Below are 17,373 nucleotides of genomic sequence, written 5' to 3'. Positions count from 1 at the left end.
TGATGAACAATAATCTCATCCAGTAGATGAATTCAAGATAGTTTGGGATGCCGTAAAAGTTACTGAATCTCTGCAGAAGTTCAGAGAAAGCTGAATAAAGATTTGGGCAAGTAACTCCTCTGGATTCTATCTGGAAATGACTGCACAGTGTATGAATTTTTCCACGATTCCTTAAATCACCACTTTTCAAGAGGTAAGTAAACTGCTTCCTCTGAGGTTAGGCCCTAATCATTTGCATTTTTTTCTAATTCACTTCAGTACTGACATAAAAAGACAATTAAACTGTCCCATAACCTGAAAAAAGAACAATACTGTACCATAATTTGTATTTTTATAAGTGTGTGGCTTCAGAAACCCAGAGGAATATTTCACCTACCATTAAGGATGACAACAGAAGCAATGGTAATCCAGAAAAACACACCAGGCCATTCTGAGGAGTCTACCATGGCTAAGACCACTGTGAACACAAACACCACTACTTCTATTAGGATGCTCCATACAATTCGGGTGGTTAGGTTACCCCTGCGGAGAAAAATATTTCACTGAAAAATATAACAAATACAATACAATTTTTGCATCGAGAGAGTAAACCCTAAGTAAATTTCCATTATAAAGCAACTTGATTCTAGCAGTACTGAGGAAAATTGACAAGTAGAATTTGTGATTTTCCTAGTTTTGATATTTTTCAAGTGGTGAAACTTCATAAGCACTAAACACCACTGTTTTTATATATGTTAGTGTAAAATATTAATGCAGTCTGCTATTCCTTTCTGTACAGACATTGGAGACATTAACATAATGTTAATATACATTTCAAAGAACATTAGCAATTTTCTGTATATTACTACAATGCAAGAACTGCTCTTGTAGCCTTTAGTGCAGTAGTACAATGCTCAGCACATTTTTGTAAATTACCATTATAAAGTTCATAAAATTAAAGTCTACACTTCTGCACAGTATAAATTATCTGCATAAATTTTCTGTCCAGAGTAAAATAATTGACTCACCCAAACTGTATGAAGATATTGAGCCAGTTGAAGAGAACATTAGGAATTTGTGCGGCATATCCAATGTAGGGAAGGAAATTTGTTGCATATGAGGATACTTCTCCATCTTCTCCTACAAGCTTGTAGTCCACAAAATACTGGAAAAACAATAAAACCTTGTAACCAAAATAAATAAACTATAGACAAGTAATTATTAAAAATCTACTGGTCACTTTCACTATAATATGTAATCAACTATGAAACACACATCATCATATTGCAATGAGAGGGTAGATGGAAAATATCTTTGGGACTGAGGTGTATGTTCCTGTCGAATTCAGGTTCTATACTTATGGCAGAACTGAGATCAACTCATCTTCGAAGCTGCAAGCTCACAGCTTTTCTGACCCCAGTACTGGAGGAAACTTTTTACTCTCTTTCCTAAGTCAGTGGCACTTGTGTTCCTACCTGTTGTTCTGCCTCAAGTGTACTTCCAGAGAAAGCTCTCTCTTGAGGCAAAAAAGCATTTAAGTACGTAAGTGTCACTGACTTCTGAAAATGAGAACAAAAGTCTTTTTCACTCAGTGGGGTCAGTAAAGCTGCGTGCTTGCAGCTCCAAAGACAAATTCAAATACTGTCTGACAGATGGTGTTCAATTCTCTCATTTAACTGACAAATTACACCATTTAACCACTAGGAAAATGAAATAATGGAGTGGAAGATCTTTCACCTTTACTCTAAGGCATTTTCAAGCATACTACATACAAAAATCACACAAAAAAAACTCAGTTTTACAAGCAACTACTAAGATAAAAGGGAAATATAATTGTTTTTATTGCATATACAAGTCATTACATCTACATTTACTCTACAGCTGAGGAACAACCGTCTGGTATTAACTCAGGTACTTGGATAAAACCAGTATAAGAACAAAACATTAACTAGGATACCGGAGTTACTTTAGTTTCTCTTTTAAAACTCCTTTGAACATCTTGTGGGGAATGATGTCAAGAGTGTACAGAACTGTGCTTAATATTTCCCCTTTGTTAGTTGCTTTAATGCAGATTCAATTAGATTTCTGGACACTATTTTTACAAATTGCAATTATAATGTTATGGGACCAATCAATCTTATAAAATCTCTCAAAAGGATGGCTACTTGTCCTTTTTTAAACACTGTTAAATTATGAAATGCTTTCAGTAAAAATTTAGTTTACTGTTTAATGAAAAGCAGCAAATAATCTAACTGATGTACATTATTTTTCAGGCCATCATATTGACATAAAAATCTCCGTATTCTCATCAACGTTCCTAAGGGCATTATGTGCTGTCAGTCCTTATTTCCTGGATAATAAACCACAGAACATTTGATAAGTAGGCAAGGACTTACATTATCCAGTTCACATACTTATTACAGTAGAGCTGTGAACAAAGATTTATTTAGCTGTTGTGAACGCATCAAAACATCAATATTCAGAACACACAAAAAAAAAAAAATAAAAATAAAAATTTGTACAACTTACATTTTTGGCTGTGATGAACATATTCCATGGCATCAGAGTTCCTACGCCATGGAGGACAAGCGTCATGAAAACCAGCTTAAACCTGGAAAGAAAAAAAAAAAAAGAATAAATAATGACATTACCAGAAAGACCAGGCAACACGGGACTTACAATACACTTACATAAATAGGAAGAACAACAACAGAAAGCTAATGCCTGGAAAAATGTGCTGAAAAATAAATATAATTAAAAGAGCAAATATATTCCTCGCCTAAAATTATGCTATAGAAGTGCTTGGGGTATTGCAGACATAGAAAAACCAACATAACTTGCTAAAAATTTATAACAAATTGATTTCCTCTCAAATTTTGCCTTCTATATAAGTTGAAAAAGAATTCCCTACTGAGAGAGACAGACTTATCGTACCCTTATCTTTCTAATTTAGAAAGTCAGCATATGCCAGAAAAGGGTGACATAAGATTAGTACACATCTGCCACATCTTCCCAACTAAAACTCACCGATCTGGAAGACCAGCATGCTGGTCCTGAGCAGCTGGTTGCAAGGGAGTTAGAGCGGTGGGCTCTATAGTCAAGTCCACATCTTGAGGTTGTACTGTGGGTTCCTCTGGTGGTTCCCAGTTAGGATCCTCCAGGGCTGGGTGCTTGCTGCGGGGCCTGAGGGACGGAGAACCCCCAGGGGTGTTCACCCTGGAGAGGTCTTCCACAGAGGCTAAGGGAGCCGTCAGATAATCGGACTCCCCGTACATGTTGATGGTGGCAGGCATTGTGTAGACTCGGGGGGGAAAAATATCCTACGTACCTCCCTGCTCGATACGCTCACACCACCACCAATGAAACCTGCGTCCTCTACTAATTCATCATCACAGTCTCAAAACGGATCCAAGATACAGGGGCGATTTTTCTCTCTTCAAAAACGCATCCGATCCTTGTCGACGGGAGTTAAATTCCCAGCGTTTCTCTCTCGTTCATAGCACTCCGCTCCGAGATTCAACAGTTCGTATTCGATGGCAAGTCCGCCGTGGTCAGAAACGGTTCGAGTCCCGCGCTGCTCCGAGTCCACTGGCATTTGTTTTCGCTACAACAGACTGCCTTTTCTCTTTGTCAGTCGCATATTCTCTGTGTCGCACCGTTCACTAACAGTTCCAGCGCACGTTTTCGGAAGGCACAAGCTGACAGTGAGACGGATATGAATGAAACGGCTTGCTTACTTTACATGGCTCTTTTTATCTAAAAGGAGTTTTGAAGGCCAATATCAAATATTTAGTGCTGAAAATAAATTTGAATTAAGGATCACAATTACCTTTGGGATAAAATTTAAAAGGGAACACTACATATGCTATATTCTGCATACTGCATTCGAAAATGTTTACATTGTAAAATATTTCTGCACAGAAAGTATAAAGAAAATGCAATATAAAGACTGGATTCCCGTTCATCACCGCATGACAAATATTTACTTTTAACAGTGACCGTAATTCAAAAGAATATCGTAGGTGTATGTAATGTTACAACAAAATGTGTCCAGTGAATTCCTTTAAAAATAAGTAATTTAAAGTCGATAAATATATCAAAAGGAGGATAAGAATTCTTGAAGGTCAGAGATATTAATGACGTGAAGATCGGACGGATGATTTGGCTTAAGCCAGACTTGAGCCGGCACGGGTCCTGGGCTTAAGTCTTGCAATGTGTGAAAGACCGTAGAAGGCAACATAAAACTCACATTATGACCAAAAAAAAAAAAAAAGTCAAAATAAGTTACCCAAACCAGGTGCGATATTGTACGCTCACCAACAACAATCCAATATGTACATCCTATCACAAACACATTAGTGTCGATGTTGTATACATACAAGAAATCACAACTCGATATCAGAGTGAATAGGGGAAACACTCAAACCTCACTCGCGGTCATTCTCTCTCTCTCTCTCTCTCTCTCGCCATAGCAGAGCACGAAGTGGTTACCATGGTAACATCAGATTCGACAGATGAGGTTACGCTTCTTGAGATGGATTTAGTAACGTTATCCCCTACTCTCTCTCTCTCTCTCTGACCTAGGTTGAGGTTAATAATAGATTATTTCTGCTTTACAGAACGACCAGTTCCTTTTCCTTGTCACTATATCAAAGTTATTTTCCTTGATATACTCTCTATCTCTCTCTCAAACCTAGTTTGTGGTTAATAACAGCTATTTTTGTTTCAGAGAACGACCAAGTTGTTCCTTTTCCTTGTCATTATGTCAAACTTATTTCCCTAGATTATTTTTGTTTCACATAACGAACAGTTGTTTCTTTTCTTTTCGTTATGTCAGAATTATTTCCTTAAAAGGTCTCTCTCTCTCTCTCTCTCTCAGACCTAGTTTGTGGTTAATAACAGATCATTCCTGTTTTACAAAACGACCATTTGTTTCTTTTTCTTGTCGTTATGTTAAAGTTACTCTCCTTAAAAACTCTCTCTCTCTCTCTCTCTCTCTCTCTCTCTCTCTCTCTCTCTCTCTCTTCTCTCTCTGTGATTGATGTTAATAACAGATTATTCCTGCTTTACATAACGACCAGCTGTTCCTTTTTCTTGTCAAAGTTATTTTTCCTAAAACTCTACTTTCTGCCAAGTTTACGATTTATCTAAGAGACGAGTCTGTACATAAAAAACAAAGTTAAATTTCTAAAATACGAAAACCTATAAGCGAACCCTCTCAGGACTAGAAGAGGGAACGGGTCCTACAACAAATAACACGAAGCGTGAGTGGACATAACAATGAGCGCTGGCTGGAGTAAATGAAATACAGCAGGCCTAGACCGTAGAGTTTACGACTATCCATTTTGACCCCGACGGTTTTCAATAACATTTTCACGCTGTACAAAGGATTATGACGTTCATATTTTAATAGTAATTTTTTATTTATTATTTTCAATATTTTTACACTGTACAAATGATTATTACGTTCATATTTTAATATTAATTTTTTAAATTTAATATTTTCAATATTTTTACGCTGTACAAAGGAATTTTACGTTCTTATTTTAATAGTATTTTTTTAATTTATTATTTTGATATTTTTACGCTGTACAAAGGAATATTAAGTTCATATTTTAACAGTATTTTAAAATATTTTAAATATTTCACACTGTACAAAGGAATAAGATGTTTATATTTTAACTTTTTAAATATTTTTAATACTTTTTTCATTGTACAAAGGAGTATTCCGTTCATATTTTGTCCATATTTTAAAATATTTTAAATATTTTTTTCACTGTACAAAGGAATATTACGTTCATAATTTTACAATATTTTTAATATTTGAAAAATATACAAAGGAATATTTTTAGACTGTACAAAGTATTTTTAAATTAAAATTAAGTTCTTATTTTAACAATAATTTTGTTTTATTTTACATATTTCTAATTTTTTTACACTGTATAAAGAATTACGTTCATATTTCAACAGCATCTTAAAAACTAAACACCAGAAGCAGTCTCACATCGAAATGATGCTACAATGGCATAATAAATATGACAGCAATAAGTTGATAATAAAATTCCAAAAAACTACAATTTCTCCTTCAGGTATATTACTAACTCGAGGGTTATGTCTGCTAGGCCTAACACTGTTGATATAAACAACTGAACTCGAGCTGGTAAGCCACTATATCAGCAGTCCTGTATAAAAGCAGAGCCTTTCGAAAACCTTATACGAGGCACAGCATCGTCTCCTCAAGTCCCAGGAAGTAAAATATAAGCCTAAGACCTCGAGGGAAGGTTGCCATGACGACGTGGTCGAGAGGCCGCCGTGAAAATAAGGAATGGATAGGATGGGGGGATTAACTCCGGCTCAAAAAGGGATTTGTAAGTCTGATTCCGGTTTGCTTTTATCTTATACAGTAGGGTGTTGGGTCCTGTGAAAGTACTCCTTGATATTTACTTAAGTTTACCTTATAGAGTGTTGGATACTACGGCAGTACTTCATGATATTTACTTAATTTTACTTTATAGAGTGTTGGATCCTATGAAAATATTCCATGATATTTACTTAATCTTACCTTATAAAGTGTTGGATCCTATGAAAGTACTTCATGATATTTTTACTTAATAATGATATTTTCGAATACAATAAATCGATTTCTGGAGTAAAGGATGAAACTGGATACGGTATTTTTTTTTTTAGTTTTCTGTAAAAGAAAACTATTGTGCCGGCTTTGTCTGTCCGTCCTCACTTTTTTTACTGTCCGCCCTCAGATCTTAAAAACTACTGAGGCTAGAGGGTTGCAAATTGTATGTTGATCATCCACCCCTCCAGTCATCAAACAAACCAAATGGCAGCCCTCTAGCCTCAGTAGTTTTTATTTTATTTAAGGTTAAAGTTAGCCATAATCATGCTTCTGGCAACGATATAGGACAGGCCACCAACGGGGCGTGGTTAAAGTTTCATGGGCCGCGGCTCATATAGCATTATACCGAGATAACTAAAAGATAGATCTATTTTCTGTGGCCTTGGTTATACGCTGTACAGAAAACTCGATTGCGCCGAAGAAACCTCGGCACATTTTTTTACTTTTTTTATATCAAGGCGAAGTGAAAAATAATAGAAATGAAACCACTTGTTGTTATATGTCAGGTATGACGGTTTGCACCATAAAACGTCTTACCCTGAGATTAAATAAATTCTACTTATTACTTGAAAAAGGGGCTTATATTTATTATATATATGACTTTTGATGGGGGGCAATAAAATTCTGGATATTATCGCCTTTCTCGAAATTTTGAGTTATACTAAAAAAAAAAATTATTGAACTTCTCGTGGATATGAAATTTATGTAAAAAAACAGTTAAGAACAATGCACGGAAGCCAAATTTGCCGTAATTTGACAAAAAAAAAAAAAAAAAGTTCAAATACTGATAAAATATGATTTAAGGAAGTGCTGTCAAACAAACCCTCTCTCTCTCTCTCTCTCTCTCTGTCTCTCTCTTTGTATACATACATACATATATATATATAAATATATATATATATATATATATATATATATATATATATATATATATATATATAAATATATAATATACCTAAATTCTTATTTTACAGCCGCTATTAATGACGGTATAGGCACACTAATAATAATAATAATAATAATAATAATAATAATAATAATAATAATAATAATAATAACAATAATAATAATAATAATCACTACTTAAACATCTTGATATTCAACAAGCCCAAAAGGAAAGTACGGACACACACAAAATGAACAATTACAGAGGAACTGCTACCAAGCAGAAAATATAAACTGTTGCTCAAAACACATTAGTCCCAGTCAGGCAGGAAGCTCCTCCCGGGATCTGCTTGGTCATGAGGGGGAAGAGGAAGGGGGAAGGGGGGTCTAAATTGAGGAGGGGGGAGGGCAGGGGTTTCCCCTAGGACGGCGAAGCTGTCCCCGCCCCAAAGAGGAAGGACGCGACGCCTGACATTAGGTTAGGTCAGGAGAGGGGGGGTAGGATACCAGCCTTCATATTCGTCTACCGCATATTATACTATCATTTTTATATTATTCTCTGGATAATTAATAAAAAAACATGAATTTTATACATATATACATATACATGTCTTCACTTGTGGTACAGAACTGTCCTCATTCCGAAAAATGTCAACAGATCGTGCGCATTTGAGATAAATGCTAAATCGAAAGCTAATTATAATTGCATTATCCTACTCGGGATAATATATAACGAATATGGCTTTTATATATATATACATATATATATATACGTATTTATTCACTTCAGACGGAAACTTCATAGCAGTAATGTGAATCTGAATTGAATTAAGAATTTAGGCCAAAGGCCAAGCACTGGGACCTATGAGGTCATTCAGCGCTGAAACGGAAATTGACAGCAAAAGGTTTGAATGGTGTAACAGGAGGAAAACCTCAAGGCAGTTGCAATGTGAATCAATTGTTAAGATGGAAGAAAGAGAATATGAAAGGAGGTACAGTAAAAGGAACGAAAGGGGTTGCAGCTAGGAGCCTCAGGAAGGCACGCTGCTAAGAACCTTAAGCAATGCCTACAGTGCACCGCATGAGGTGCACTGATGGCACTATTCCCCACTAGGGGGGGTTAATGTGGTTCAAACTAACGCGTTCAAATAACGAGGTAATCATAAATCATATTTATATTGATTGAGGTCTTTCTGATCACTTATATAACATTCACAAGCAACAAAGATGCGGTGCTTTGCTGAATACGGCTTTGCTTCAAGCAAGCACAATACTACCGTTACTTATATACGCTAAAGCTGCGAACTAATTACGCTAATGAAGTAATTAGCAATAATTCTAATTTTAAAAAATGCAAGCACAGTATTATCCAGCTTTTAGGAAATGAAACAATTCTAGTTTTTTTTTAATGTAAAAATCCTCTACTACATTTATAAATACTATTTCATATAGACTTAATTTATCACTGGTTCTATTTATCTTGTTACGAATGTATATAATACAGAACTGTCTGGTCAGAACATAAATAAATTATAAAAACAACAAAACTTATTTCATTATTATATTATTTATCACTTACAGCACTTCTCTTAGTTACTTTTATTTATGCAAACTTATTTTGATCCTGAAATTGCACAAATAATAATTAATTGCACAACAGTAATTAGTTACTGCTTATTCTGATTATGAAATTGCATAAATAATAAGTTAAAAACTAAAATTAACTAGATTTTGTTATATTTCAAATAACTTCAGCGTTAGCTGAACTGCAATGGAATTTTGCCAGTCACTCGGATTTATTGGGAAGGATAAAAGATGTGAAGTTTCGAGAGAGAGAGAGAGAGAGAGAGAGAGAGAGAGAGAGAGAGAGAGAGAGAGAGAGAGAGAGAGAGAGAGAGAGAGAGAGAGAGAGAGCTGTTTTTAAACAAAGAATAAACACACAATTGATCTTTATAATGCTGTTTTTATTTCACTAATATAATATAATGTGTGTATGTATGTATATATATATGTATATATATATATATATATATATATATATATATATATATATATATATATATATATATATACATAAATCTTCTCCACTTTCATAAGTGTGACTTCTCAGGCCAAACAACAATAACAATGGAACTCAAAGACCCGTAGCAGATACCACGATAAAAAAGAAGTAAATAACAAAATAAAAAAGAGAAATATACACAAATGACCCCATCGTTTAGCCTATGGCCTCGCTCGCTTTTTTTCGATGCTTGGTCATTATCATCATTCAGGGATATTTACGACACTGGCAACCTCATTTCCTATAACCCATCAGACAGACAGCCGATAAAATCACCAATCGGTAATAAAGAATAAAATCCTACAGGGAAAAACGCAGCTTATAAGACTATGAACTTTTGAAGACACAGAGAACGTTTGGGAGTGATAAAAAATAGAAACAATACCAAGAGAGGATTAATGTTTTGAGTTGCTTTAACGCTGCAAAAATTATCATCATCAAGCACCTAATGTAATAGAGAGAGAGAGAGAGAGAGAGAGAGAGAGAGAGAGAGAGAGAGAGAGAGAGAGAGAGAGCACTCCATGCCATAGAATATAGCAAATCCCGTTTTCTTTGGCATCTGCTAAAAGCTAAAGGATCAATAACTTGACTCCCGCTCGCCAACCAATGGGAGCGGGGTTCGTTTCCCCGCCTTCGGAGGAACGGGCTCCTATTGGTCGGACGTTTTGGCGGGCACGTGACGTCGCAAAGGACGTTATAGGTCGCCACATTGCATGAGATAAGCCAACGGTGTTGCTTTCATCTTCCCCCCATAAACACTACCACGCCCAATTGTTTTTGGCAGGGCACCACCAGTGGACATCTTTGGGGGCCGTGCATTCAGACTAGGTGGCGTAATGCATTTTTATCTACGTGATAAAGGCGTTCATTTGCCTCACAAAATCACAGACATTTCTCAAAACGAACGTTAAGGCAAAAATAATATGAATGCCACGTGGAACTGAGCTGTTCAACAACATGGCATAACATATCATTGACATAGGTGTATATGGAATATTATTTGTTTGTTTTTTAAAGAATCACGAGGGGTTTCAAATTTACATTATTCCATCACATAGCATTTAAACACACACAAAAAAAAAAAAAATAAAACACGACCATACGAAAGTAATACGTAGGTGTTTATGGAATATAATTTTTTTGTTTATTGTTTTAAAGAATCATCAGTGATTTCAGATTACATTATTGCATCACATAGCATTTACACACAGAAAAAAACACGACCATAATAAAGTGATAAAATCAATATATTACAAAAGGTGAGCTCTGGAGATTGAAGAAAAAAAAAAACACAAGTCACTACCAGATAAACTCCCTGCGCAAAAAAAAAACTTCCATAAATTACTCATTCACATGCCTACATACAAGGCTCATCAGCAGTGTGTTGAACCTAACAAACAAACTGCACCAATCGCCTCTACCTTATATACGCATGCTTGCCACTCCTGAATGTCAAATGTCCTTCTACCCACTGCCTCTCTTGTGCCATTTATTCAGCACTTTCTATATCTTCTCCTCCTCCTTCTCCTCCTCCTCCTCCTCTCTTCTGATGCTTTCGAATCATACACTCTTTTCACAGACATGGCATTCTCCATTCTTACTACATGAGCAAACCATCTCAATGCACACTGTTTCCTCCTCTCACTTACGCTTACCTGTTCATCACTTCTGTTCTTTAACTCTCCAATTCTCACTCTTTAAAATTCCTGTTAGGTTATACACACAATAAATAAATGAATAAGTAAATAAAATAGACACACACACACACACACACACATATATATATATATATATATATATATATATATATATATATATATATATATATATATATATATATATATATATACATATACACACACATACGGAAGAGTACGTCATTTCCTTCCCTATAGTGAGAGAGAGAGAGAGAGAGAGAGAGAGAGAGAGAGAGAGAGAGAGAGAGAGAGAGAGAGTCCTATTTGACCAGCTATAGAGTATACGAGAGGGCCCAAGAGAACTCCTCCCAATTCATTGGTATTCCAAAAAACTGAGGTCCCCGAGACACAGCAACAAAAAAAAAAGTACAGAAAAGGTGAGAAAAAAATTGACAAAGTTAAGGTAAAGAATCTACATCTCCGAGGACCACCTGTGACCAGCGAAAGACTCTTACATCACACCTGTTGAAAATCGTCCTAGGAACTCGATCACATGCGAGATCTGACTTTTATTTACTAGCAGCTGTTCTTGGCTTCACCTAATACCTAAAAAACTGACTGGTCGCGGCCTATTGTAGATCAGTAAGTTTTCTTGTTTTCTAACAATCTGTAATTGATGAAATACATTTGGAATTTCACTTTCTCAACGAAAGTAGCTGGCAATTGGCTATCTCCTGTTTCCCAGTAAATGGGGTGTGTGTGTGTGTGTGTGTGTTTTCCTCTAACCAATGTTGATGGTTCTGTGGGCAGTTTTGGCTTTGCTGAAAACCCCGGGTGCAATCTCATGCATATTTACCGAGGCATAAAACTAAAAGCATGACAAAATTGGCCTTAGGGGCACACATGATGGCCATACCCTTCTATAACGTAACGTGAGATATTTTTAACATTCAGATTTTCTTGATAAAAAAAAAATAAAAATAACAAATCTTCCATATGAAAGTTCCGAGAGATTATCATAAAAATATTATGTTCCTTCGAAGCAGTTTTTATCTTTTAAATTCTAAGTAACTCGATCTTTCCCGGAAAAAAGAGAGAGAGAGAGAGAGAGAGAGAGAGAGAGAGAGAGAGAGAGAGAGAGAGAGAGAGAGAGAGAGAGAGAGAGAGAGATTGCATCCAGGTGCTCAAAATCATTTATAAAGACAGATATTTGGCCAACTAATCAACTTTTGATTGGATACTCTTCTTGGTTAACTCCACAATACCATTCAAGTTCCTCAGGACTGTCATCTACCAAGAAAACCATGAACAGACAGTTCTATTGAAGAGCATCGTTCCACGTTAATCTAACCCTTTATATGTATTTGTCTCGTTTATCAATCTAATTTTTAATCATATATGCTTTTACAAATAACAGTGATCTAATCAGAAAATATAATTACCTTAAGCCAAAGAAATCTAAATACATTTTACTCTGAAAGCTGCTTTGTTTGCAATAATGGCTTCTGTGGTTTAAGCCCTAGCTTTCAAATTAGCCATTCAAAGCGGTATGGAAGTTGATAGGACCCATAACGAAACAAGTAAAAAATGCGCAATCGAGTTTTCTGTACAGCCACTACAGCGTATAATCAAGGCCACCGAAAATGGATCTATCTTTCTGTGGTCTCGGTACAATGCTGTATGAACCGCGGCCAATGAAACTTTAACCAGGCCCGGTGGTGGCCTATCCTATATCGTTGCCAGAAGCACGATCATGGCTAACTTTAACCTTAAATAAGATAAAAACTACTGAGGCTAGAGGGCTGCAATTTGGTATGTTTGGTGATGGGAGGGTGGATGATCAACATACCAATTTGCAGCCTCTAGCCTCAGTAGTTTTAAGATCTGAGGACGGACAGAAAAAAGTGCGGACAGATACGGTGCGGACGGACAGACAAAGCCCGCACAATAGTCTTCTTTTACAGAAAAATGAAAAAGGGTCATTATCCAAAAAAAGAAGAAGAAGAAAAAAAGAAACACGTTATGCCCGTTACACCCAATACAGCCAGAAAATGAAAGCCTACATATTCCAATTTATACCACGTCAGACCTTCACCTGGGGACAGGGAGACACGCCTAGTGCTGAAAGGGGAGGCGAAGGGGAACTTTTGGTAAAGGAAGAGGAGAGGCACAGAGATAACGAGGTTGATAATAAAGTGGATTGGAAAGAGGGGGGGATGATGGGAAGAAGGAGAAGAAGAAGAAGGGGGCTACCGTGCTGGCTACACCACCGCGCTACATTACCAAATGAAGAGAAGTTGCGATGATAACAAGGGGAATAAAAGCCATGATGTTGGAGATAAGCCTTTTCGTGGGGGAAGAAGGAATTATACTATATAAATGAGTATAAAAAATGGCTTCATACAGCTCGATCATTCAAGAGGGCGAGAAGAAGAAACGAAAAAAAAAAAAAAAAAAAAAAAAATTGATTTTTGTGGATACAGAAATTTCCAGTTATTACAAAAGTTTCTGAAAAGGTAGGTAGATCGGTCGATAGTTGATAAGAGAGTGAGAGAAAGTTCTACTTTTATATCTGCCGAGTTTATAATAATCGAAAATGAAAATATGAATGAAATTTTACATTCCAGGATACTACAAAAGAAATTGTACAATCTTTTCCACGTGTGGAGTACTTATGTCTGCTACAAGACCCCATAAGCAAACCTTTACATGAGAGAGAGAGAGAGAGAGAGAGAGAGAGAGAGAGAGTTAAAAACTTAAAAAGCTTTATCATACATCAATGAATGCCCGAATTCTACATGTGCTTCATAAAACGGATACGTGGTATTTTGTTTACGGCTGAAATGCCAGACTTACAAACTGATAGTGAACTGTGTAGTTCCCATTCTATATCAGAATCAGTACCTATTTTGTTAAATTCTCTCCTGTGAGAATAACAGCAACACTTCACAAAAAGACCTTTAAAACAGTGTTGTGAAACTTCTTTACATCTTTCAGCGTGTCAACGTGACATCAACACAGTTTGCGAGACTGACATAAAAAAATGGCAGTATTGAAGTCAGCTATAACTAACCAGTAGATTTTAATTAAATCAATAGAATGTCCACTCAATTCGTTTTCCGTGGAAAAGACGGATGCCAGATTCAGTACACGTCTCGACCTTCATTCAAGATCGCTGGGTGAAAAATGGCTTGCGATTCTGAATACCCAAAGAGAACCCCAAAAGAAGGCACAGAGATTTAAGGAAGCAAAAAAGTGAATGAATACGCCATGACGATATTCATTTTTACACAGACCATGAAAGAACGTGAAATATAATTATATGCCTTCTTTTTTAATTTCAATTCCTATGTTTTGGATGCCTAGGTTTATAATATATGCCGAATCTCGTAAGAAGGCGAAAAACATATAAATGTATTATTAGACTGAGAATGCAAAAATCTGGTTGCACAAAGAACGACGAGGTTTTATTTTTCTGATGTGAAATTCAAAAATAGTTTCTTTTAACCAAGTCTCTAACAAACTCGTACTTGAAATTAGGTTTCGTCAAATGAAAATACAATTTCGTACTCAAAATTAGGTTCATCAAGTGACAATACAAATTCATACTCAAAATTAAGTTTAATGAAATAAAATTCAAAATTTAAAGCTTATGTGGTTGCGCCCGAATCTGCATAGTAAGCTGATTGCTTATCCATCTAAAATCCTAACTTATTCCATCTAAAAACTTACCTTTACTATCTTTTGGCACTAATCTCTACAACGCTGACCCAAACTGATTTCCACTACGTCTTAATCAAACCTAACTTTCGTTTATACACAGTCTCTCAGGAAAGCATATCAATCACACACCAGATTCTTAAGCATATCTTAGTTTAACCAGACCACTGAGCTGATTAACAGCTCTTCTCCTAGGGCTGGCCCGAAGGATTAGATTTATTTTACGTGGCTAAGAACCAACTGGTTACCTAGCAAAGGGACCTACAGCTTATTGTGGAATCCGAACCACATTACGACGAGAAATGAATTTCTATCACCAGAAATAAATTCCTCTAATTCTTCATTGGCCGGTCGGAGAGTCGAACGCTGGGCCAACAGCGTGCTATCCGAGAGCTCTACCCACCCCTCCAATGGAGAACTATCACACATCAGAAATCAGAATAAGAAGAATTGAATAGATGCAAATGATCATTTCTGTTTATGGTCGAATAATCAGATAATATAAAAAAAAAACTTTTTCTAAATAGATATCATGACGATAAGATCAGTTTCAAGAAAAGAGGTTTCTTATAAGATTAATATACCACGACCTGTACCCAATCAAAATTTAAGAAAAACGTCCGCGCAATCGAGTTTTCTGTACAGCCGCTAGTGTATAATCTAGGCCACCCCAAAACAGATCTATCTTTCAGTGGTCTCTGTATAATGCTGTATGAGCCGCTGCCCATGAAACTAACCACGGTCCGGTGATGGCCTGTCCTATATCGTTGCCAGAAGCACGATTGTGGCTAACTTTAACATTAAATAAAATAAAAACTACTAAGGCTAGAGGGCTGCAATTAGGTACGTTTGATGATTGGAGAGTGGATGATCAACATACCAGTTTGCAGCCCTCTAGCCTCAGTAGTTTTTAAGATCTAAGGGCGGAGGGAAAAAAGTGCGGACAGAATAAAGTACGGACGGACAGACAAAGCCGGCACAACAGTTTTCTTTTACAGAAAACTAAAAATCAAAATTACGGGACAACTAAAAATTCTGTCTTGTTTAAAAAATTACGTTGCGTGGAGGTGACAACGTCACAGCATCTCAGGCACCTCCGATAAACTCTAAATAAAAGATTTCTCTGCAAAAACGCATCTTTTTAAAGCTGCATTGTTCTAGCTACAAATCTCTGACACAACGAATCGATAGATTTGAAGATTGCGGTGGAGAACAATTACCTAACACGCGAACCAATAAGAAGTGGAGGCGATCAGAATCGGATAAGATGAAATTTGTAAAGGATAACTCGGTTCCAGAATGCGGCTCTAAAAATACTTGACCTATGCAAGCTGTTTCAGTCTTCAATCAACACCGTTGAAGTTCACTGAGAAAGAAACGTGGAATTATTAATAGAAGAATCCACTCAATGAAGAACGGAAATTGGCAGCAATGGCTTCAAAAATAATGAGCAAAAAGCCACAATAATGTAAATGAGAGACTATATTTTTCCAAAATACAAAAAAGGAAAAAAAAGGGGGGGAGCTTCCGCCCCCCATCCATTTTTTTTAAACCTTTTTGTATTTTGGAAAAATACAGTCTCTCATTTACATTACTGTGGCTTTTTGCTCATTATTTCCGGTCGCAATACAGCGATGCACCATAGAGATTCGACAATATTCTCTATTGACGAGTTATTAATAGAAAGTAAATTAGCCGGGCTTTGAAAATGAAACTTGATTATACAGCAACTTTGCACTTCTGTGTACCGCTAACCCTTTGAGGCGCTCAAACAATAGCAGTTCAAGCCTTTAGTACCTGATAATAGCTGTTGCCAACAACGATCCCTTATTTGACGAATCCGTCTTTTCAAAGATGATCATTATACAGACTTTGCCAGTAGTAATAACACTCATACAAAGGACTTCTCTCTCTCTCTCTCGGCAGGTCGACGCAAAGCGCACTTGGTCATATCACGGCCGGGACTTCCTCGCTTCCAGAAATAAAAAAAAGGAAGGGGGGGGAGGGAAATACCGACAGAGTCAAGAGAACGCCTAAATGGCGTACGAAGCTTTACATCAAAGTATCTCCCCGACTCGCGGACCCTAATGCTGCAAGTTACAAAGCCACCAGCCGATCCAGAACTCAATTCCCCAATATTGTACGCAGGTGTAAATACAAGACAAGAGAGGTGTTTCCTTCCTCCTCCCCCTCCTCCTCTCCTCCCACACCTCTCTAACAAACACCCCCTCTCCCTCCCTCCCCCCCCTCTCCCTCTCTCTCTTCCTCGCCCCATTAATCGCATTAAGTCAGCAGCACGACGCGGTGAGACGTGACACCAGTTCAAGAGCTCTCCCTCCCCTCCCCTCCCTCCGCCCCCTTTTTCCCCTCCCCTCACCTCTGTGGAAGATAAAACTGGCACCCTCGCAGTCTAATCCCTCGGCGTTTTGCTGTAGTTCAAAGCCGATTTCAGATATCTT

The 17,373-nt window shown here is 36.8% G+C and overlaps 1 protein-coding gene across 4 annotated transcripts in view; it reads right to left on the bottom strand.

Annotated features, from left to right (window-relative positions):
* The window catches only part of Ent2 (Equilibrative nucleoside transporter 2), a 911,561-nt gene that overhangs the window by 8,994 nt on the left and 885,194 nt on the right, over positions 1–17,373 (bottom strand). For all 4 annotated transcript variants that reach the window (XM_067124916.1, XM_067124915.1, XM_067124914.1 and 1 more), the window contains 3 exons: positions 2,509–2,590; positions 1,008–1,144; positions 377–522 (listed from right to left, as the gene is read on the bottom strand). In XM_067124916.1, coding sequence (XP_066981017.1) covers positions 377–522; positions 1,008–1,144; positions 2,509–2,590 — 365 coding nt within the window. The remainder of the gene's footprint in view (positions 1–376; positions 523–1,007; positions 1,145–2,508; positions 2,591–17,373) is intronic.

This window comes from Macrobrachium rosenbergii, chromosome 22, assembly GCF_040412425.1.
Source record: "Macrobrachium rosenbergii isolate ZJJX-2024 chromosome 22, ASM4041242v1, whole genome shotgun sequence".
NCBI classification, from domain to species: Eukaryota; Metazoa; Arthropoda; class Malacostraca; order Decapoda; family Palaemonidae; genus Macrobrachium; species Macrobrachium rosenbergii.
The sequence above is the reverse complement of the archived record's forward strand: the minus strand, read 5'-3'. Positions and strand labels throughout refer to the sequence as shown.